This window comes from Siphateles boraxobius, unplaced genomic scaffold (assembly GCF_051911475.1).
Source record: "Siphateles boraxobius isolate OS27281-9 unplaced genomic scaffold, OSU_SipBor_1 56, whole genome shotgun sequence".
Taxonomy (NCBI): Eukaryota; Metazoa; Chordata; class Actinopteri; order Cypriniformes; family Leuciscidae; genus Siphateles; species Siphateles boraxobius.
The window spans coordinates 12591517-12616172 of NW_027509182.1; the positions used below are offsets into that span (position 1 = coordinate 12591517).

The 24656-nt window shown below is 39.8% G+C and overlaps 1 protein-coding gene across 2 annotated transcripts in view; it reads right to left on the reverse strand.

Annotated features, from left to right (window-relative positions):
• astn2 (astrotactin 2) overlaps positions 1 to 24656 on the reverse strand; it is a 433109-nt gene that overhangs the window by 176184 nt on the left and 232269 nt on the right. For both annotated transcript variants that reach the window (XM_077206841.1, XM_077206840.1), the window contains one exon: positions 206 to 356. In XM_077206841.1, the coding sequence (XP_077062956.1) occupies positions 206 to 356 (151 nt within the window). The remainder of the gene's footprint in view (positions 1 to 205; positions 357 to 24656) is intronic.

Sequence of the window (24656 nt, forward strand, 5' to 3'; positions counted from 1 at the left end):
ATTCCTCCACCATGTGCCGTCGTAAACAAAAGTGGTTGATCGAACAATTTGCTTCGGGAAACAGTCGTGACTAGTTGATTTCTTCAACGATGCATCGTATTATGTTAGTGAAGCAGCGAGTTACGGCGTTGTACGGGACACACACACCCAGGCCGGTTGTTACACTGATGTTACAGATGATCTGTGGGTCACCATGGCAACTCACCATGCAGCCAGTCGAGTCCATCCTTCTGTCCGAAACACATTTGAAGTTTTTCCGGCATCCTCCGTTGTCTTTGGAACAATCCCTCACCGGACCAAACGACGCCAGCAGATCGTCCACCGTCTCGAAATACGTGGACATTATGGCCTCTTCCCTACAGGCAAAACACAACATTTCATTTCATTTCAAGTTTATCATCATTAAGTACAATATCAATCTAAGAACAGATTGCACATGTAGACTGCTCACCAACGTTGCATTTATTTGATCACAAATACAGTAAAAATAGTCAAATATTTTTAAAGTAATTGTTTTCTATGTGAATATATAGTAAAGTGTAGTTTATTCCTGTGATCAAAGCTGAATGTTCAGCATCATTACTCCAGTCTTCAGTGTCACATGATCCTTCAGAAATCACTATAATATGATGATTTGATGCTCGAGAAACATTATTATCAATGTTGAATTCAGTTGCTTCATATTTTTGTGGAAATTGTGATGCATTTCTTCTCCTCAGAATTACTTGATTAATAGAATGTTCAAAAGAAGATTTTTTTATTTGAAAGTAATCTTTTGTAACATTGTAAATGTTTCTTGAGCAGAAAATCAGCATATGATTTCTGAAGGATCATGTGACACTGAAGACTGGAGTAATGATGCGGAAAATTCAGCTTTGCCATTAAAATTGATTAAAAAATAGAATATCACAATATTACTGCTTCTACTGTAATGAGTGCATTCTCAGACATTGAAAAAGTATGATGTGAACATTTGCAGTACGAACCTATAAATACTAATTATACATTGTAAAGTATGCAGTGAAAAAATAAGGACTTTAAAAAGTTTTCAAAGCTTCAGCTGACGGCCAGAATCTGCACAACAGCGTTTAGTCTGAGAGCGGGACACATTTGAAACCTGTTTATTTTCTGACTGACACAGACATATAATTTGTTCCTATCATATTTATTTTTCAGTGAGGATGGAGCTGAAACTAAAAGGTCACAGAAATAGTTTGTGCTTCGTTGTTGCCATGACAACTGACAAACATCTGCTGTGATCTACAGTTTTGTGATTGTGACAATCACACATTACAACAACAACCACCGCAACAACAACAACAACAACAACAACAACAACAACAACAACAACAACAACAAAATTACAAACTCTGTAAAGTAGAAGAAATTGATCATACAACTCAACACAAAACAAAACTAAACAATCCGTAAACTAAACAATACTTTGAAACAATCCGTATTGTATAAAGCGCTATATAAATGTCAAGATCAAGGTGACTTGACTTTTGGCTTAACATATATTATGTAAGGTTACACTCTTTTTTTGATAGTCCACTTCAGACATTGTACTAACTAATGTATTGTTCAACTAAGTGTCAACTAGCAGTCATTATAGAGTATTAGTAGACTGTCTGCTTAATATCTTTAACACTTTATTATGATGCTCCTCAACAGACATTATACTGACTATAAGTAACTTTGCAACCTCAACTTATTCAACTAACCCAAACCCTAACAGTCTACTAATACTCTAATGATAGTTAGTTAACATGTAGTTGCAAATTAATGAGAGTTAGTTGACTTATTTGTTACATATAGTAAGTAGAATATCTATCGCAATAAAGCATAACCTTCTGCAATTATGTAAAACAAAAACAAAAAAAAACATTCTCTACTAGTCACATGCAAAGCATTATGGGAGCTGCAAATCTCTTGGCTTCAATAGTTTTTAACCAAATCAGCTGAAAATATTTTGTAAAAATAACATTATTTTAATCACAAATCTAAGTATAAGACGCTTGTAACTAATTTTCTTTAATAAAATGATTAGCCTTACTTATTGTGAGGAAAATATTAAATATTATTACACCATTTTATATGCTTTTATAGACTCTTAAAGTTGTCAGGCATTTGCTGTAATTAAAGGCTCAATTTATTATTGAGCAACATTGATTTATTGTATTTACCTAATGGACTAAATATATTCATATATTATATGAGTTTCAATGCTCTATGGTTTATGACTTGGGTCGGCAGCCACCCAGCAAACTAGAATGCTAATCATAGAATAGAATAGAAAAGAATAGAATAGAATAGAATAGAATAGAATAGAATAGAATAGAATAGAATAGAATAGAATAGAATAGCCATTTCTGGGAAATTAATCTTGGACAACAATGGATCTATGTACCTCAGAGAAAAACAACAACAATTAAATGAATTTGCCACCCAACTGCTGAACAAAGACTGTTTCAGTTGTTAGTAGAGATTCGGCAATGTGACTCATACTGTGTCCTTGAATTAGTCTCATTCAAAACATTGCAAGTAACAGACCCGAGTGAATGCTTTTCGACTCAATGCATGCTGAGATTCACATTCATGGTGTGTGCTCTTCATTTCAATAGCACCTCAAGCAAAAGTCTCGTGTTTCTTATTAATGACAGTATTTTCTGTGATCTTAGACAAAGGCACTACAACATAAGAAGCAAAGAAACTATTTTGCGGTTAACCTGAGGTCACGTAACATATAAATGTCTGCTGATCAGACACATGAGAGGAAATGACACCGGCCTGTGAACGATAAAAAAGATATGTTTTCCAATACATCTGCTGATTCTCTGCTCACACAATAAACAGCATGAATAGAGACAAATTAGTCTCAGTGGAAAAACAAAAAGCAAAAAGAAAACCGTGGCTGAATTTGTTACATGTTTTACAGGAGGATTCTTCATATGTGACCCTGGATCACGAAACCAGTCTTAAGTAGCACGCGTATATTTGTGGGAATAGCCAGCGATACATTGTATGGGTCAAAATTATCAATTTTTATTTTATGCCAAAAATCATTAGGATTTTAAGTAAAGATCATGTTCCATGAAGATATTTTGTAAATTTCCTGCCGTAAATGTATAAAGCTTTTATTTTTGTGAGTGAATGCAGCACAATCGCAAACATAAATGGACAACTTTAAAGGCGATTTTCTCAATGTTTCGATTTTTCTGCACCCTCAGATTCCAGATTTTCAAATGGTTGCATCTCAGCCAAATATTGTCCTATCCTAATACACCATACATCAATGGAAATCTTATTTATTCAGCTTTCGTGTGATGTATAAATCTCAATTTTCAACCCATAAGACTGGTTTTGTCATCCAGGGTCACATATCCTCTACAAGTGACTGTTTCTAAACCACAAAAAGCTGCAAATTGGAACGTTAAACAGTAAAAGTCTGGCTTTCGAAAATAGAGAAACAGTAAAAAAGAAGCTTGCAAGAGATATCTAAATATATATCTAAAACAAACAGAAAGCTTTTGAAATTGTCATACAGCAACTGCCCTGAAAAAAAAATTACAAAAAAATTAATGTTTCTATAAAACCTTTTTTATTTAGAAATTGCTAATAATAATTCATTATTATAGTAATTGCATGAAAATGGCAAGCAACGTGACATTTTGAAGTAGAAAGACTGAAATAGTATTTTCTTGAAAAGCATACTCTAATAACCTGTTTTATTTACAACTTTAAAAAAATATTTTTTTTACAATGTGCCTTAAATTTATGCTATTAAAAATATATTTAAAAAAAAAATAGTGTATTGCATTGTCTAAGTTGAATCATTATTACAAATAATAAGGGTAACACTTTGCAATACAATTTCACTAGTTAATTATAATAGTTACCAATACACTCATTTTTACCAATACACAACATTTTTATCATCTGATATTAACAAAAAATAAATGCTGTAAGAAAATATTGGGTAACACCTTATTTTAAGGTGATGTAGTTAGGCTACACGTTACTACATGTACATACTATAATATTAATTCATAATTACAAGTAAATGACACTAAACCAAACCCTAACTGTAACTCTATAGTACTTGTAGTTCATTAATATTATTCAGTACTTATCTGAGTAAGTAGTGTAACTACATCACGTTAAATTAAAGTGAAATCAAATATTGCTAATTGTTAGTTCATGTTATGCATAAATTAATGTCATGCATAAGCCCTTAAATGCATGAATGTTTCACCAATCATTATTACATATTCGGGTCTTTGTTTTCATGAGATTCATGGACAAATTACTTTACTGTATTTTGATGAAGTAATGTTTTTGAAGTTTCACACATGCATGTGTCTGTTCACGTGCGGCTTCATCTTCCTACAGTCAAGTCAAGTCCAGTCACCTTCATATTCAGCGCTTTTAACAATATAAATTGTTTCAAAGCAGCTTTACAGTGATAATAGGAAATTACAGTAACATAGATTGTTTTGTCTTTACAGCAGCTCTAGAATAAAGTTATTATCCAGCTAATGTTAGTTTTGATTGATTCACTTCCGTTGCAAAGATCATTAGTTATTAGTTATTAGGGGCCGCTAACACGTCACCGTTCTAACAGAAAACCCTAAAGCGCTCCGGCCGCTCATCCGCACAACAACAGTGTCTGGCGGCTCGAGAACGCAAACCTTGAAATTGGATCCAAGGTGCAAGCATTGAATAAAAAAAAAAAACACATTATCATCTCCGTGTAAACTCCAAAAACGCGAATCCCAAAGTGGAATATGTGCGTTAATAATGAGCGTGTCTCTGGCTGTCTCTGGACGTCCACAACCGGGATTATTAGCAGTCCTCACAGGACAAAGCCTCCAAACTTCCCCTAACAAGACTGAGCATGATTTCCCATGGCAAGGGCATTGGCACTGCCCACAGCCTGCCTACTCACATTACATGTCACCCTAACAAGCTCTGCAGACACACACACACACACACACACAGCTGCGCCTGGACACCAGCGATTACAGCTAATTCGAACATGATTAAACGCAGATCCATGCATGATAACTGATCTTGTTGTTGATCAATATAGTATTTCACATGAACTACAAGGGCGAAACTCATAAAACCAGTCACCAAAAAAAGTTTAATTTAGTAGATCATTTGTCATTTTATGGTATCTATGATGTACTGAACAGTGACTCCAGAGTAAATACTATTCCCCCATCATTCACTACATGATGTTTGATTAACAAAGTTCAGGAGGAGCACGTTCAGATAATTAAACCCTTATTAAACACCTGTGGTGCACAGCAGACTTATCTCCGTTCATCGACAGTTTAACAGCATCCCTCTATCATCTCCATCTCCTCACTTCTAGTCCTAACTACTCTTACAACAACCGGGGGGATTCAGTTAAGCGTGAACTCGTGAATAAGTGCTGATTTTAATTGATCTCGTTTACTGTAACTGAACTTGTTCTGCTTTAGATGATGGCGACTGTGCCGACTCGTTTGGATCCTGTGGATTGCTGTCTAGATTAACTGATTTGTGTTGATAACATGTTTTGGTTTGTAGTAAAGACAAAATATTGCTTGTGTTACAGTAATCATAAGACCGAAGAAGTTTGTGGAACTGAAATGTGTCTATGTCACTTTCATTTGCACATATTAACTAATAAAAAAATATTTTTGATTTTTGATTGAATTTGAGTCACTTGTAATAACAACATCCAACAAAATCCTCTAATATTACTTAAAGGTAATTTCATACCAATTAAGGACATAACTATATTCAATTTGAATTACTGTAATCCATTTTTTAAAATAAAGAAAATAATCATTGAAAATAATGTATTGTAGTAATGATTATCAATAAGCAGAATCACTCGGAGTAATGGGAATTAAACATGGATGTCTGAATACATACAGTATTGACAATTTGGAGGGTAAATATGCTTTTTCATGCAATCAATCAATCAATCAATCAATCAATCAATCAATCAATCAATCTATCTATCTATCTATCTATCTATCTATCTATCTATCTATCTATCTATCTATCTATCTATCTATCTATCTATCAGCAAATTATGTTACTGTAGATGTTCAAATAATGATAAGAATCAGAATAATTTCTGCATGTCAGAATAATTTCAAGCACCAAACTCCAACAGAAGAGATATTTCATGTGTGAGGCAGTTATGCTGCTGGGAGCTAATTACAGTTTTCAGTGTGATGTAAAGTTGATGAACAATTTTTGGATTGCCGCCCTTATAGGAGTGGATATGAAACAGGTGAAATTTTATTAACGGGATAATTCCTTTGAAATTTTGCTGATTCAATCAGGGGCCGCAGTGGCTCTAGATGAAAGCCATTTGTCTTGTGATGCATAGGAGGCTGATATTGCCGTGGCATTTCATAACAGTGCTCGGTATTGACAATTTTAATCATTCTCACACGCCCCGTTCCTGTGATGTCTTAATTGAATTCCTTTATGACAGCTGGTGAGCACGGCAACATCGCGACAGTTAAGATTGCATTCTAATGCATGCTCGCACAAACAAACACCTGCCAAGAGACCCGCAAAACTGAAAGAATTGCTTTTTCCTGTTGTCTGGACCTCAGGAGAAATGTGAGCTTTATGTGAGTGGGTTGAAAGGGGTGATGGATGACTGTAAGCCTGTACCGCATGCGGAGAGCAGAACCCTGCAGAGCGATTGTGTAATTAATGTGAAGCCTGAATTATTGATGGATGCTGGTGAGGGCAAAGCTGCAGCTCCTCTTCTGAGAGGTGGGCGGCGGAGAATAACAAAGGTCAAAGGTCACATACACCCAGGAAGTGTTTCACCTACCTGAACCTCGATATATCTTTCCTGCTATGAGGTGAATATATATATATTTTTTTTTTCCTTTTTTTTTTTAGGTGGATGTGGTCCTTAAACCACATTATTATGTATTGCTATTAGACATACACTATATATCACAATGATGAACATGGTAGGCCTATTTAAGTTGCACTTTAAAAATACAATACAAATTATTAGATTTTAAGAATGCATTTTAAAAATACTTTTCCATCAGCCAGTTAAAATTTACAATACTGCATGTATTGCTGCATCATAGACACATGCACACACTGATGTAAACAAGACCAACACAGATAAGAAGAATAGGGGAACGAGTGAAGGAGATGTGATGAATTAAAATACACATTTCTCTTCAATTTATCTGGTAACCCCTTAAACAAAGCAAGCTGCACACAGCAACAGAATACGGCTGCCAGTCCTATATTTGTGTCCTTAATATGGTTACATTCACACACATTTCAGATATTTACAGGAGTGACAACCACATTCTACAGTATAACCAGACTCACATCCGTGAATTTTTAGGACTCGCCTTGGGAAATGAATGGCTTCTGGTCTACAGTGTGTCGTTTGTTTGTAAGCAATGGATAGACAGCTTCAGGGAAATTCAAGTGTTGTTGATTCAGCTTTTGCTCAAGGTCTGTAAATGAATCATAGCCTTTGTAATGCCAAGTAAAAATGATTATTGCAGAACAGTCAACACTAGTGAAGTATAATTTACCAATCCCTGATCCCAAACCTCCCCCTGAGTAGAATAATCAATCCTGAATAGCCAAAACAGTCTCTCCACGGTCATCGATTTATTCAGGAAAAAAATGCAAATAATTCATTTCATTCATGTTTATTTGCATAGCGCTTTTCACAATACAAATGGTCCCACGGCGGCTTTACAGAGAAAGCCCTACTGAGAGAGCCAATGCAAACTGTGGCAGAGGAAAACTTAAGATGGATGGATGGATGGAGAGATGGACTGCTTTATTGATTAATGGATGGATGGATGGATGGATGGATGGATGGATGAAATGGATGGATGGATGGATGGATGGATGGATGGATGGATGAAATGGATGGATGGATGGACTGAATGACTGATTGATTGAAGGATGGATGGATGGATGGATGGATGGATGGATGGATGGATAGTTGGATGGACTGATTGATGATGCAGGAATGATGGATTGACTGATTGATTGATAGATAGATGGATGGATTGACTGGTTGTTTGATTGACTGATGGGTGGATGGATAGATGGATGGATGAATGGATGGAAGGATGGATTGATGGATGGATGGACTGATTAATTGAAGGATGGATGGACTGATTGATGACTCAGGAATGATGAATTGACTGATTGATTGATTGATTGATTGATTGATTGATTGATTGATTGATTATTTGATTAATTGATTGATTGGTTGATTGATTGATTGATTGATTATTTGATTAATTGATTGATTGATTGATTGATTGATTGATTGATTGATTGATTGATTGATTGATTGATTGATTGATTGATTGATTGACGGATTGACTGGTTGATTGATTGATGGATGGATAGATGGATGGACTGATTGATTAAACGATGGATGGACGGACTGATTGATTGATTAAAGGATGGATGGACTGATTAATTAAAGGAAGGATGGATGGACTGATTGATTGATAGATGGATGGATGGATGGATGGATGGATGGATGGACTGATTGGTGGATGGACTGATTAATGGATGGACTGATTAATGGATGGATGGATGGATGGATGGATGGATGGATGGATGGATTGGTTGATTGATTGATTGTTTGTTTTGGCTTTTTTTTTTGGAAAAAAAAGAGCATTAGATTTACTATATTACATTATTTGTCTAATTTCGCGTTAGTGTTTACTATCATTTTCACACTTGTGCACAAGAAGAGACCATTAAAGTGATTAGTGCTGCTCTCAGTGAATCTAGTGTACTCCTCTTATTTCAAATCACTTTTTTCTTTGTGGCTTCACCTTCAAATTTGACTAGGTGCTTAAAGAATTAAGATTAGATAATACTTTATAACAATGCATTTTATGAAAGTTTACAATGTTAGAGATTTGGAGCCCTGAAATATAACTGGTTCAATATATAAATGTCTTTTTGAACAAATTTTTCAAGTTATATTTATTTAAAAAATGTTTTTGATGTTTTAACGATTGTTAGACTATAAACACTTCAGTGCCCTCCAAGACATCAAGTTTGGCACGTAATGACTTCTCCCAGTTAGTCTGATCATTAGAAGTCTGACATCTGTGTTTGTTACAGACACAGTAATGTTTCCGTTGTTCTGTTTTGTTTCACTCAGGTTGTGCAGGGGACGAGAGCTTTTCAACTGTTATTACGATATAATTTTTATGTAGCAGATTTGCCAGTAATATATTCTGTATGAGAGTGGCATTTCCAGAGGGCGCCGGTGAATGGGGTTGATGAGGGTCACAGGCTGGGCTAATGGGAATACAGACATGATGTGGCCCCAGTTTGACACATTCAGTGATGGAAAGGTCTGCAATATCAGTGCCAGTAATCCATTCCCTTTTAAAGTTAATTAAAGACAAACATTTTAATGGCTTCTGGCATTGTTGAGGTAGCCTCTCATATGAGAGCACAGGTGAAGGGATATTCAACTTAAACGTGTCAAAGGAATCAAAATATGCTTGACCTGTTCACATATAAGCGTTCGGTAGAACTTCTTCCACACTACAAACTTCCAGATGGTAAAATTGCTGCACTATTGTAGACGAAGCATTTGTGCAATCAAGGTGCTGTTCAAATCACTTTTCAGGAGCAGATGTTTCCTTGATTACATTCAACATGTGTTTTGATGCACCATGCCATTTACTAGAAACAACTTATAAAGCTGCAAGAAGAAATATGAGGGTGTGCCCTGAAAACACAACACAGCTGAAACAAAACGCTGAAATGGCTCATATATGCCAAGGTAAAAATAAGCTCAGTTCAGCATGCGAAGCTGATCTTAATAAAATTTTGTATATTTATGAAATATTTATTTCTCCTTGTAAAAAGTAAGCAGTTTCATAAATAATCTAATTTCCACCAACATGCAGATTAATTTCTGATTCACACATGCATTTAAGGGGGTTTAAGGCCCTGTCCACACGGAGGTGCGTTTAGCTGTATACGTACACATTTTGTATCGTATTGGTGTTTCGTCCAGAAGGATCCGGCGTTTTGGGACACTTGAAACCGCAATTTTTTGAAACCGGGTCCCAGAGTGGATAAATCTGAAACCAACACCCTTGTACGGCCAATCCGTACATTTTGTGAAACAATGATGTATTCACACCACATGTCAACATTAGTCACACACTGCTCCGTCACACGTAACAGCAGCAATAATGGCGGACTATATGCTTGTGTTCGTGCTGCAGAAGCTACTGAGCCTATTAGCTTTTCTAAAGCAAAATCTTCTGCTCCTCTGCTACTACGGTCAGCAAACTTCGTCTTCACCTTGATGTCGTGTTGGGTTCGTATAGAGCGTGCAAGGTTATGCGCATGCTTCAAATCTTCTTCTTGTTTAGTGTAACTCTGTGGCAGAATTACAGCGCCACATACTGCTCTGGCATGTATACCACACCGTTTTAAGTCGGCTTCAGTGGTTTCGTGTGTAAGCATATATTTCTTGAGATGCGGCGTGTTTGCGAAAAAAAATTAGAATGAGAAAAAAAAAAGATCGAATAGGGAAAGCTGTGGCTTCTTGCGGATGTGGCCTAAGTCACACATGCATTCTTCACTCTTTAAAATATAGGATCTTGGCATCAATGGTTCCATGAAGAACCTTTAACATCCATGGAAACTTTTCACTGCAAAAAGGCTCTTTACCTTTAAAAAAAAAATCTTCAGATTATTAAAAAGATCTTATAAAAGAATAAAAAACAAAAAAGGTTATTTCAACAAATGAAAAATTATTTGAGTGACGATGTCACTGCTGATACAAATACAAATGCCTTTTGAAACCTTTATTATAAATGGAGAAAAAGAGTATTGTATAAGTGTTGTATTTACATTTCTGGAAGATGAAATTGAGGTGAATCTGGTCAGATTACTTCCTGTTTTACTGTGAATGCAAAATACAAAACAAAAAACCAAGTGGAAAAAAGTTATAATAATGATATTCTGTCAAGTATTCTCGGTCTTGAACATCATTGTGCATCTGTAAATGTGCAAATGAAGAGGTTTGGAGAGTCTAATTAAAACCTCATTATGCTCTGGGAGTTTAAAATGAGAGTAATCTCTCAAAATGAACTACAGAATCTCACATAGACTTGATTCTGAGCAAATGGAACAAAAATAACCCTTTCATGTATTGTATCTCTCCTCATATTATTACTTAATTCAAATCTGAAAGGTTACCTTATCTTTACTGAAGGCTTTGATATCACAAAGCAGAAAGTAAAATGTCTACTATATATATGTGTGTATATATATATATATATATATATATATACTGTATATACATATATATATATATATATACATAGTATCTACAGTTGGTAGAATGTATATAAAATTTTCACATAATATCACTTAGGTGGTTTAATTCTAATGAAACTTGTTTGCTTTCATCCAAAGAAAATGATCCAGTTAAAGTTTGGAAATATATATATGTTTTTTTTTTCTTTCTTTTTTTTCTGTATTTTAACACAGACTGCATGAAAAAAAAAGCTTCTGTGTACCATATTCCGATACCTTTCATGGACTGTATCTTAAAATGAAATGAAAATCATCTGTAAGCAGTGTGTAACTGTTTATCCCACACCTCACATGCTCTCCTCTTCTGTTTCACTCGATCACTTCCTCCTCCTTTATGGCTCGTTCTGTTCAATCACTGTTCAGATGTAATCTATATTTCTACCTTAATGAAGAAGTAATGATGTTCCTCCATTAACCTGTGAGTGTCGTGATATGCAGCTTTCTCAGTCTGCTCCGGTTCTTGTGGTCGAGGACTTTCCTCAGATAAATTTCAAATATAATTTCCCAGAATCCATGTGTAGATTCATCATCTGACACTTTAAATGCATTATACACAAGCTACCAAGTGACCAAGCAACCAACCTACTGAACTAGTCAACAAGCAAAACCACCGATCAACTATCATAATAGTTTTTGTTAATTGCAATAAATCTGAAATAAAAAAAATATATAGGTACTATTGTAGATGGAAAAACTTCAACTTAAATGGCTTAGGAATGTTGCCTCAAATTGCCTTTAATACACTTAAACTAAATCTAAAATGAAAACTGAATGATGAATTCCATTACACGAGAGTAGATGTTAAAACTTCATACTGATTTGCACTTGGCTTTCGCCAAGATAAGCACCAACTAAGACATAGCTTTACAGTAACCTATGCGTCTCCATCTATTTACACTACCTTCCATATGGTGATGTGAATATCCTTCTGTCTGGTGTTAATGGCTGAAGTATATTTCCTGGCACGTCAACACACACAACGGCTGCGATGCTGGCTCCAGGGATCAACCACAGTGCGGTCTCCCCAGCGGATCAGCACAACAACCGTCTGGATTGAGCTGAGTTGGGAACATCTCTGGGGTCTTCAAGAGGGCACTTTCCGTCCTCAGTGGTCGTCCCTGCTGCTGAGGTTGCTCCTTCCTCGTAGTTCAGTGGCATAAACCCTTGTGTGACCTAACCACAATCTCCTAACCACAATCTCTAACGCCACAATCTCCTAACCACAATCTCTAACGCCACAATCTCCTAAACACAATCTCTAACGCCACAATCTCCTAACCACAATCTCTAACGCCACAATCTCTAACGCCACAATCTCCTAACCACAATCTCTAACGCCACAGTATCTAACGCCACAATCTCTTAACCACAATCTCTAACGCCACAATCTCCAACGCCACAATCTCCTAACCACAATCTCCTAACCACAATCTCTAACGCCACAATCTCTAACGCCACAATCTCTAACGCCACAATCTCCTAACCACAATCTCCTAACCACAATCTCTAACGCCACAATCTCCTAACCACAATCTCTAACGCCACAATCTCTAACGCCACAATCTCCTAACCACAATCTCCTAACCACAATCTCTAACGCCACAGTATCTAACGCCACAATCTCCTAACCACAATCTCTAACGCCACAGTATCTAACGCCACAATCTCCTAACCACAATCTCCTAACCACAATCTCTAACGCCACAGTATCTAACGCCACAATCTCCTAACCACAATCTCCTAACCACAATCTCCTAACCACAATCTCTAACGCCACAGTATCTAACGCCACAATCTCCTAACCACAATCTCCTAACCACAATCTCTAATGCCACAGTATCTAACGCCACAATCTCCTAACCACAATCTCCTAACCACAATCTCTAACGCCACAGTATCTAACGCCACAATCTCCTAACCACAATCTCCTAACCACAATCTCTAACGCCACAATCTCCTAACCACAATCTCTAACGCCACAGTATCTAACGCCACAATCTCCTAACCACAATCTCCTAACCACAATCTCTAACGCCACAGTATCTAACGCCACAATCTCCTAACCACAATCTCCTAACCACAATCTCTAACGCCACAGTATCTAACGCCACAATCTCCTAACCACAATCTCCTAACCACAATCTCTAACGCCACAATCTCTAACGCGTTGATTGATTGATTGATTCTCCAATCAATCCTCCAACCAAAATGTAACAATTCTAATGTTCAAAATAAAATAAAGAGGACGTAATTTAAAACAAAATAACAGTCTTATTGTCTTACAAACTAACGATGAACAAGCAAACAAACAAACAAATAAACAAACAAACAAACAAACAAACAAAGAAGCAAGCAAACAAACACATGATGAGTTATGATGCAAAGAGTGAGGCCTCCAGAAATCAATAGAGAAGCATTGTCAGCAATATTCCAAAGTTACAAAATCAACTTTTATATTCTAAATATATTTAAAGCTGATGTTTAAACTTTAAACTTACAGTAGGTCATATATTCTAAACTGAGCTCACCAAATTGAAACTAATTATCCAGGCATTCAACATTAACAATACACTGGTAAATTAAAGGAGAAGAGAAGCGCATGCACTGCACAGCAAAACAGGTTTCTACCTCTGCAATGTGTTCATAGTCAAACAATGCAGTGTTTAACGTCTCAGATGGTGCCACAGATTGTCTAGGACAGTGTATCTCCGAGGAAAACTGCGTTTCATCCGCAGCTGTGCAAGTCGTGCTGAGGAATGGAAAATATCCAACTCTAAAGTTGCAATCTCACCAATATACTGTACAAGCTGTTTGCAAAACTACCAGCTTGCCGCACACAATACACTCAAGTAATGGGCTACTATATAAAGAAATACCTCTAAATGTTTTCTTTTTAGATGGCATGTAAGACATTCTGAGATGTTTGAATAAAATGTATAAATCTCCCATAGACCAGCAGACAGAAACCCTCATTAGCGTTTCTCAGAAAACCGTGGTGGAAAAACACTAAGACTAAGAGCGTTGCGGGACGCTGGCACATTTTTTAATAGAATTTATACCTCTACTTCAGCTAAATCAATATAAGAGTGTGACCTTTGACCCCACTGTTCAAAACTGGTTGTTGTTTTATGAGTCTGGGACAAAAGCGATTTACGAATCCACTGGAGCTTCTGTAATAGATGGATTAAAGCAGAAGGGCGCCGACAGCTCAACAGCGCGAGACTTTATTTGATGTGTGTCTATAATGAGCCTAACTTTGCTTTCATAGCGACTAGAAGAGTGAGTGAATATGGCCAGCGATCTGTACGCTGGAAAATACATTCACTGGAAATATCGAGAACCACTTGAAATTCATCAGTCGAAATGCTCAAATCAATTTACTTTGTTGTTCAAATAATGTGACTTAATCTCACCCTGGAAAAGGGGGGAAAAAAAAACATTGTGCTTTATTTGAATCAAAACAAGGACAGAGTGTAAATGGAAAATGTTTCGAAATGTTCTGTCAACTAGTATGCACAACTACATATAAATAGAGTGAATTACATGATTTTGAAAATATGGTTTTCACATTTCAACAAGCAGAATTATGAATGGGAAAACTAGCATGACACAGCGCAGCGCTCTAAGATATAAATGTGTACAGAAAACAATAAATAAATCTAAGGTAAAAAAAAGACAGAATACAAGATATACGTGCTATAATGCATTGTCTTACCTTCATTTGGTGGCTTTTCTCAGAAAAAAAATTGCATATTCATGTTGGCTGATTCGCATTCTGCAAAGCATTTTGGATTCATGCCAGTTTTCATACTGTTAAATATTCATACTACTGGGAGAGATTAATTAATTACTTTTCTGGTATAATTTTAATATAAGACAATTAGCAGTCTCCAAATATAGGATGGATGGATGGATCTATCTATCTATCTATCTATCTATCTATCTGTCTGTCTGTCTGTCTGTCTGTCTGTCTGTCTGTCTGTCTATCCATCCATCCATCCATCCATCCATCCATCCATCCATCCATCCATCCATCCATCCATCCATCCATCCATCCATCCATCCATCCATCTATCTATCTATCTATCTATCTATCTATCTATCTATCTATCTATCTATCATATAGCATCTATCTATCATCTATCTATCATCTATCATCTATCTATCTATCTATCTATCTATCTATCTATCTATCTATCTATCTATCTATCTATCTATCTATCTATCTATCTGTCTATCTGTCTGTCTGTCTGTATAAAACATTGATTCATTAATTCATTATTTTATACAAATGCATTAGTTCAAGAAATAACTTAAAATCTCACCTTAAATCAACTGACTAAGGAATTAAACTAAATAAATAATGGACTCAGTGGACAAGGAGAGAGAAGTATATATCTGGAATCCAGGTCCTTCATTGGGAGTCATATGTGGTGAATGTGATATGAGCTGTGAAGACGATACGCCACTGACTGTTCGACTTATTCTCCTTGTCAGAGACTTATGACTGAAAAAAAGAAAAGCGCTCAATAAGCATCTCTGGCCAGCGTGAAACACTAACCGTGAAGCCTCCTCTGCCGTGTGTGTGTGAGCATGAGGTGTTTAGCTGTGAGATGCTGCATTTGCTCTTCAATGCACACAAGTTTATGTACTCTCATCGGGCATCTGAGATCATGAGAGATCATGAGAGATCATGAGAGATCATCAGAGATGTTCAGTCTGTTCCACAGGTCAGGCTCAACATAATTCACCAAACTGCAATGCCACACTGTTTCACAGAAATGAACCGCATTTTCTGTAAACGCATAAATGAATCCATATAAATGATTGGGATTGTATTTACTTATTTTACTTTCTATTTATTTAGAGGAAAACATTGAATGATAGATAGTATATTTATATACTATATACTATCATGGGACAAATAAAATAAACCTCACACTCAATAACCGCAAATTCCGAAGAAAAAAAACCCCAGTAAAAAAAAAAAAAAAAATATATATATATATATATATATATATATATATATATATATATATATATATAAAATATAATTATATTTATAAATTCTATATGACCGATTTAATGCAATTTGCCTTAGTTGTTCTGTGTTAAAATGTAAATCAAAATTCATTGGTAACAATGTCTGCATATTTATGTTTCCGATTAATTAGAAATGTTTAATGCTTTTAAATTAATCTAAAATGCATTTATTCAATACAATAGTTTCATTATTTTCATTTCTCTTCAAATTTATTTAAGAAGCTTGTTAAATCATTGTGATACACTGTTAATGAGAAGGAAAGCAGTGGTCTCATGCAGAGTAATGGAAGAAAAGGTTTGTTTGTTCATTCATTTATCGAACCCACTTGGAAAATATATATTTGTAGGCAAATCTAAAAATCAAGATTAGAAACATTGACAGAAAAAAACATGAGAAGTAATAATTAAATTGCAAAAGTAGTTGTATAGTCCATTAAAAAAGTTATCCATTAGGCACATTTTCTGAATTTTTAAGGCATGTTATCAAAATAGCAATGCAATAAATACATAGGAACAATGTATAAATACTTTAAATACACAATTCTACAATGTTTTCTTTTTCTTCTTATGGGGTGAAATATATTTCCCTTTCAAGGGAACTTCGAGCTGCGTCAAACGCTGCGGGAACGCCCCTGCGTTGTGCGTCATGAAGCACGTATGGAATCAGCCCAATGGAGAGATGAAACGTCATAGGCGGGTGACGTCATCGACCAGGAAACTATAAAGCACCCCAAAAACACAAGCGCATTAGCTTCTGTGCTTTCAGTCGCGCTACATGTGAATCTGTCCCTGTGTGATATTGTCTGTCTTACATACCCTGCACCACACAAACAATTTATCCCTATATATATATATATATTGAGAGATTATGGCGGACGAACAGCAGTTTAGAAAGTGTGTTCCTCCCTGCTCGCGTTATTTAACGAGCGGGGATACACATGATCTTTGTGTTGTTTGTTTGGGAGTTCAGCATGCCCAGTTTGCTCTCGAGGGAGCAGACTGTGAGCATTGCGAGCGTTTGCCGTTAAGGACGCTCCGCTCCCGCCGATCGCTCTTTGAGGAGAGCGGTTCGGTGCGCGCTCCCCGCGGTTCGGGTCCCGCTTCTGCCGAGGCAGAGCGGCGGCGCTTATCGTGGGGATCGCAGATGGATCTCACAGCGGGGTTTGAGACGGGCTCTGCCTTATCTCTCCCTTCACCTGTGAGATCCAGTGCCTCTGTCCCGGGTTCGGAAGCACGCGCTGCGGTTTCTTCCGCTCGGGCTGAGGCACCAATGCTGCAGCTATCCAGTTCTGAGGAACTTGATGTTGTTAGTGTTGAGGGAGATGTGGAGGATTCGCCACCCCACACTCCTGAGAGTGGTGAGCTTATGGAGGTGTTAACAAGAGCTGTTGAAAAACTTAATATTGAATGGCCAGTGACTAGACAGGAGTCTGTTTCTAAATCAAAGTTGGATGAGAGATTTTTGCCGTCACGTGTGCAGCCTCCACGCCGGTGCCTGCCGTTTTTCCATGATCTCCACACCGAGGTGTCGAAATCATGGAGAAAACCGGTGTCATATAGAGTGTTTAGTCCCCAGACTTCAACATACGCTAATATTATGGGAGCCAAGGCTCATGGTTATGGTGCTTTGCCTCGTGTGGAAGAGACGCTTGCGAGCCATCTCTCCCCCGAAGCAGCATCATCTTTTAAGGCACCGGCATTACCTACCAAGCCTTTAAGAAACACTTCGGCTTTGGTGGGTAAAGCATATTCGGCAGCAGGTCAGGCTGCGTCATGTCTGCATACTATGTCAATCTTGCAGGCATACCAGGCTGATCTGCTAAGGGACATGAGTGAGAGTGAGGAGGTCAGTACTGACGTAGTTCGCGAACTGCGTCAGGCTGCTGATTTATCCCTGCGTGCCACCAGAGAATCGGCCAAATTAATGGGTCGTTCTATGGCAGCTCTGGTGGCCGCAGAAAGACATTTGTGGTTAAATCAGACTAATATTAAAGAGAGAGAAAAAGCTTTTCTTTTAGATGCTCCTCTTTCTCCCATGGGGTTGTTTGGTGATGCTGTGAATTCAGTTATCGATAAATTCCAAGAAGAAAAGAAACAAACTGCAGCTTTTAAAAAGTTTCTTCCCCTTAAAGTTCATGTCCCTGGGGCTGCTGGGCGGGAGCAGCCCCGGCCGTCTTCGAGCTCATCACATAGAGCGCAGCAGAGGCAGAGTGTCGCGTCTCGTGCTCCCCCTGCTGGACAGTGGGCTCAGCCGCGACACTCTCAGCCGAAGCCTTCTCCCAGTAGAACTGATCTGAGGACAGTTATATTGGCTAAGAAGGCTTCGGCTAAGAAGAAGTCCTGACGCCAAGCCGTTCAGGATGCTGAGGGTGGTCCCCACCGAGGCGGAAAGGTGTTCACCTCTTTTTACGGTGCCCATTCCTCCTCGGTGCCCTCAGGGGCTCGTTCTGCCAACCCCGCCTTTATGCCGGGGCACAGACGATCCCAGCGAGCGCTTTCCCGAGGGACGCTCACTCCCTCTGAGGAGGGTCTCAGAGCGGTCAGACCAGTTGTTCCCTGCCGGTGCGCCGTTACAGGGCGCTGCGTCTGCTGCTCAAGTTACACCAGAGGCCAGTCTCGAGAGGCTGGTACCCTTAGTAGAATTTCTGGCAGAGTGGAAAAGCCTTCCAAAAATATCTCATTGGGTCCTGCAGACAGTAGAAAAGGGTTATGCTATCCAGTTCAGGTGTCGTCCACCAAAATTCAGAGGGGTTCTGCACACAGTGGCGGGCCCCGAGCAGGCTCTGGTATTGGAACAAGAGGTGAAAACGCTCCTTCAAAAAGAGGCTATAGAACGGGTTCCTCCTCCCAGTTTGGAGTCAGGTTATTACAGCCGATATTTCATCGTTCCAAAGAAGGATGGGGGGTTGCGTCCAATTTTAGACCTGCGCATATTGAATCGCTCGGTAGGGAAGCTAAAATTCAAGATGCTCACTATCAAGCAGATCGTGTCTCAAATCAGGTCCGAGGACTGGTTTGTCACGATAGATCTGAAGGACGCATACTTCCATGTGTCCATCCTTCCACAACACAGGAAGTTCCTGAGGTTCGCCTTCGGGGGCGAGGCGTACCAGTACAGGGTTCTTCCGTTTGGCCTAGCTTTATCTCCCCGCACTTTCACGAAATGCATGGATGCAGCACTAGTGCCTCTGAGGCTTCAGGGCATTCGTATTCTCAATTACATCGACGATTGGTTGATTTTAGCTCAGACCGAGCAGATGGCGGTTCGGCATCGAGATGTCGTCCTCGCTCATATCAGAAAGTTGGGGTTGAGGCTGAACGCAAAGAAAAGTGTATTATCTCCTTCCCAGAAGACCACTTTTCTGGGTGTCGTTTGGGATTCGGTATCGATGCGGGCGCGACTCTCTCCGACCCGCATCGCTTCGATTCTCTCAGCTGTGAAACAAGTGAAGCTAGGCCAGCTACTCACTGTCAAGCAGTTTCAGAGACTGTTGGGTCTGATGGCAGCAGCGTCCAACGTTATACCTTGCGGCCTGTTGTACATGAGACCGCTACAGTGGTGGCTCAGGACCAAGGGATTCTCCCCGAGGGGAAATCCGCTCCGCACGTTCAAAGTCACGCGGCGCTGCCTTCGTGCTCTGGTCATGTGGAGAGAAACTTGGTTCCTATCCAAAGGTCCTGTGCTGGGGGCTCTTTGTCGTCGCATAACGCTAACGACGGATGCTTCCCTCACAGGGTGGGGGGCGGTCATGAGTGGTCGCCCAGCCCAAGGTCTGTGGCAGGATCATCATCTTTCGTGGCACATAAATTGTCTAGAGATGTTGGCTGTGTTTCAGGCTCTGAAACACTTCCTAACAGACCTGAGAGGCCATCATGTGTTAGTTCAATCAGACAACACGTCGGTGGTCTCTTATATAAATCATCAGGGGGGCCTGCGGTCTCGCCGGCTTTACAAGTTGGCCCGTCAGATCCTCCTGTGGTCCCAAGGGAAGCTACTATCTCTGAGAGCAATGTATCTCCCTGGGTATTTGAATGTGGTAGCAGACTCCCTGTCGAGGCAGGGGCCGAGGCCAGGGGAATGGAGACTCCACCCCGAGGTGGTGGAGCTCCTTTGGTTGAGTTTCGGTCGCGCCGAGGTGGACCTATTCGCTTCCAAGGAGACCACTCATTGTCATCGGTGGTTCTCCATCACTCTTCCAGCCCCCCTGGGGTTGGATGCTATGGTGCAGCCGTGGCCGAGGTCACGTCTGTACGCCTTTCCCCCGATTGCTCTGTTACCAGGAGTTCTGGAGAGGGTCCGCCGGGACGGGGTCAGTCTACTACTAGTAGCCCCGTTCTGGCCGGCCCGAGTATGGTTTGCGGACCTGATTTCTCTCCTGGACGGTTCTCCTTTGGAGCTCCCGGTCAGGAGGGATCTACTCTCCCAGGCGGGGGGCACGATACTTCACCCCCGCCCAGAATTGTGGAAACTGTGGGCTTGGCCTCTGAGGGGGCCCAGCTCATAGACTCCGGTCTCTCAACCGAGGTTGTTGAGACCATTCTTAACTCCAGAGCTCCATCCACGAGGAAGCTTTATGCCTTGAAGTGGAAACTTTTCACTTCTTGGTGTGGAGAACACCTGCAGGACCCAGTTAACTGCCCAGTGGGTGCAGTGCTGGAATTCCTGCAGGAGCGCTTCTCCACAGGGTTATCCCCCTCCACACTAAAGGTGTATGTGGCGGCACTAGCTGCTTACCACGTCCCTTTCAGTGGAGTTTCTCTTGGGAGACACCCGCTTATAACTCGTTTCCTCCGTGGCACTTTGAGGCTGAGGCCAGCAGTTCGTACGAGGGTGCCGACTTTGGATCTGGCCATTGTATTAGAAGGTCTTTCCCTAGCTCCTTTTGAACCTATCGAAGAAGTTCCCGAGAAGTTTCTCACTTTTAAGACTATCTTTTTGCTTGCTATCTCTTCACTAAAAAGAATCGGAGATTTGCAGGCTCTGTCGGTTTCACCCTCGTGCCTGGAATTTGCACCTGGCATGGTTAAAGCTTTTCTGCATCCTAGACCAGGTTACGTTCCTAAGGTTCCTACTAATATTGTTAGACCTACGGTTCTGCAGGCTTTCTGTCCTCCTCCATTTATGTCATCGGACCAGGAGAAACTTAATTCACTCTGCCCTGTTAGGGCATTAGACGCTTATGTCCACAGAGCTGCCCTGTGGAGGAAATCAGAACAACTTTTTGTATGTTTCGGGCCACCCAGGAAAGGGTGTCCGGCGTCTAAACAGAGAATGAGCAAGTGGGTGGTTGAGGCTATCTCACTTGCTTATGAGTCGGCTGGCCAGCCTTCACCTTTGGTTGTCCGAGCTCACTCTACCAGGAGTATGGCTGCTTCTAAAGCTCTTTTGTCGGGGGTTTCCCTGAGTGATGTTTGTGATGCGGCTGGATGGTCTTCACCGCATACTTTTATTAAGTTCTATGACCTAGACTTAAGCTCTACCCCTGGGGCACAGGTGCTCTCGTCCTCTGTGCGCTAGTCTCACATGACGGTCATTTGGTCCTATGGCGACGTGGGTATTCGCGTTCCCGCAGCGTTTGACGCAGCTCGAAGTTCCCTTGAAAGGGAACGTCTCGGTTACGTATGTAACCCTAGTTCCCTGATAGGGAACGAGACGCTGCGTCGCTCCGCCATACTCCCGGCACTCCCGTTAGCGCTTCCTTCAAGCCTATCAGAAGCTAATGCGCTTGTGTTTTTGGGGTGCTTTATAGTTTCCTGGTCGATGACGTCACCCGCCTATGACGTTTCATCTCTCCATTGGGCTGATTCCATACGTGCTTCATGACGCACAACGCAGGGGCGTTCCCGCAGCGTTTGACGCAGCGTCTCGTTCCCTATCAGGGAACTAGGGTTACATACGTAACCGAGACGATTTTTGCCGGTTTAGTGAGATAAACTTTGCTTTTGTACTTCTGTGGTCGTGACCTCAAGAAATAGTTTAAGACAACCAAATAAAAAACTATGATGTCTTAGTTGTATAACTTTCTGTAAGAGATGATTTATATTGCAAAACAAACCTGTCCTTGTAATTGGTATTTCAGTGCATCGGCTGAAAGACCGACATTCATTTCACAACAATTCACAACAGACATTCAGTTTCCTTCCTTTCATTTCAGTATCCAAAAGCTACAGCGCTAATGGGACTCAGAAAGATCGAGTGATTATTTTCTTCGTTTTCTGAATGCAACTAACATTACTAACATTTACCACATGTGCAAATTGACCAATTTAGTAAGATCTTTGCTGTGTGGCAATTATCCAGCATGCTTTTCTGCAATGACACACCAGATTGGAGGTTTGCAGAAAGAAAAAATAAAAGCTTCTATGAATGAAGGCAGATCTTGTCTCTCTTGGCTCTCTAAATCACACATATCTTTTGCCTTCTGGGGTGCTTTGACATCTTCACACACAGTGGAAGTGAAACATTGACCCTATCTCAAGACCTAGATGTAATGAAAGTCTCAAAGGTTGTACTCGATTTCAGATACTAACAACAGTGGCTTCTGTTAAACAAAGGCATTGCACATACCATTATAAAAATATAGCAGCAACTCCATGTCCTTAGAGCCTTTTTAGTAGCACATAAACAGGACTTGCATTAAAGCGGAAGCCTTCAGAGACATAACTTCTAAAAGAGGGTCGGCGGTAAAACCCTCATGAGAAACTGCATCTTTACATTCATCCTCTTAAAGCCACACCACTATAACCATCAGAGGAGTACTTTTAATACAATCCACCCTCTTTAACAATGCAATTCAAGACCATTACTCTTTGACTTCTTAATGTACACGTGTAGATGTGCGTCACTAATGCATAACAGCTAACCTGAGATCATCAAACACATCACCTACTAAAGCTCACACTCTTTTGTAAATATCACAACAATAATAATTAAATATAATACCTTTATAAAGTCTCTAAATATCACTTAAGTGATTGTTTGAGTTGAATATACACAAATAAATGCCTGAGAATCCAACAGTTATTTTAGTCTAAAATTGACATGTAAACGATAGTATTTGACGCATTATATTTATTACATTTAATATTGTTGTTGAATTCCAATTAAATATATGATAATGGAGAAATCATACTGATGCGTTATATATAACTACAATTATTAGGCCTACTAGACCTAATAATTATCTAATATTCTTCATCTTTAACAGCAAAGTGAGAAATTTAGTAAGCTGGACACAATCAACAATCGCAAACAAAGAAAGGGAAATCTGATGTTCCCAGCATGCTTTAATACGTACTGTATAAGGAGAGTAAATGTTGAAGTCGAGAATAGTTTTGTGAATATAGAGGGAAATCGTCTCGGTTACGTATGTAACCCTAGTTCCCTGATAGGGAACGAGACGCTGCGTCAAACGCTGCGGGAACGCCCCTGCGTTGTGCGTCATGAAGCACGTATGGAATCAGCCCAATGGAGAGATGAAACGTCATAGGCGGGTGACGTCATCGACCAGGAAACTATAAAGCACCCCAAAAACACAAGCGCATTAGCTTCTGATAGGCTTGAAGGAAGCGCTAACGGGAGTGCCGGGAGTATGGCGGAGCGACGCAGCGTCTCGTTCCCTATCAGGGAACTAGGGTTACATACGTAACCGAGACGTTCCCTTTCAAGGGAACTTCGAGCTGCGTCAAACGCTGCGGGAACGCGAATACCCACGTCGCCATAGGACCAAATGACCGTCATGTGAGACTAGCGCACAGAGGACGAGAGCACCTGTGCCCCAGGGGTAGAGCTTAAGTCTAGGTCATAGAACTTAATAAAAGTATGCGGTGAAGACCATCCAGCCGCATCACAAACATCACTCAGGGAAACCCCCGACAAAAGAGCTTTAGAAGCAGCCATACTCCTGGTAGAGTGAGCTCGGACAACCAAAGGTGAAGGCTGGCCAGCCGACTCATAAGCAAGTGAGATAGCCTCAACCACCCACTTGCTCATTCTCTGTTTAGACGCCGGACACCCTTTCCTGGGTGGCCCGAAACATACAAAAAGTTGTTCTGATTTCCTCCACAGGGCAGCTCTGTGGACATAAGCGTCTAATGCCCTAACAGGGCAGAGTGAATTAAGTTTCTCCTGGTCCGATGACATAAATGGAGGAGGACAGAAAGCCTGCAGAACCGTAGGTCTAACAATATTAGTAGGAACCTTAGGAACGTAACCTGGTCTAGGATGC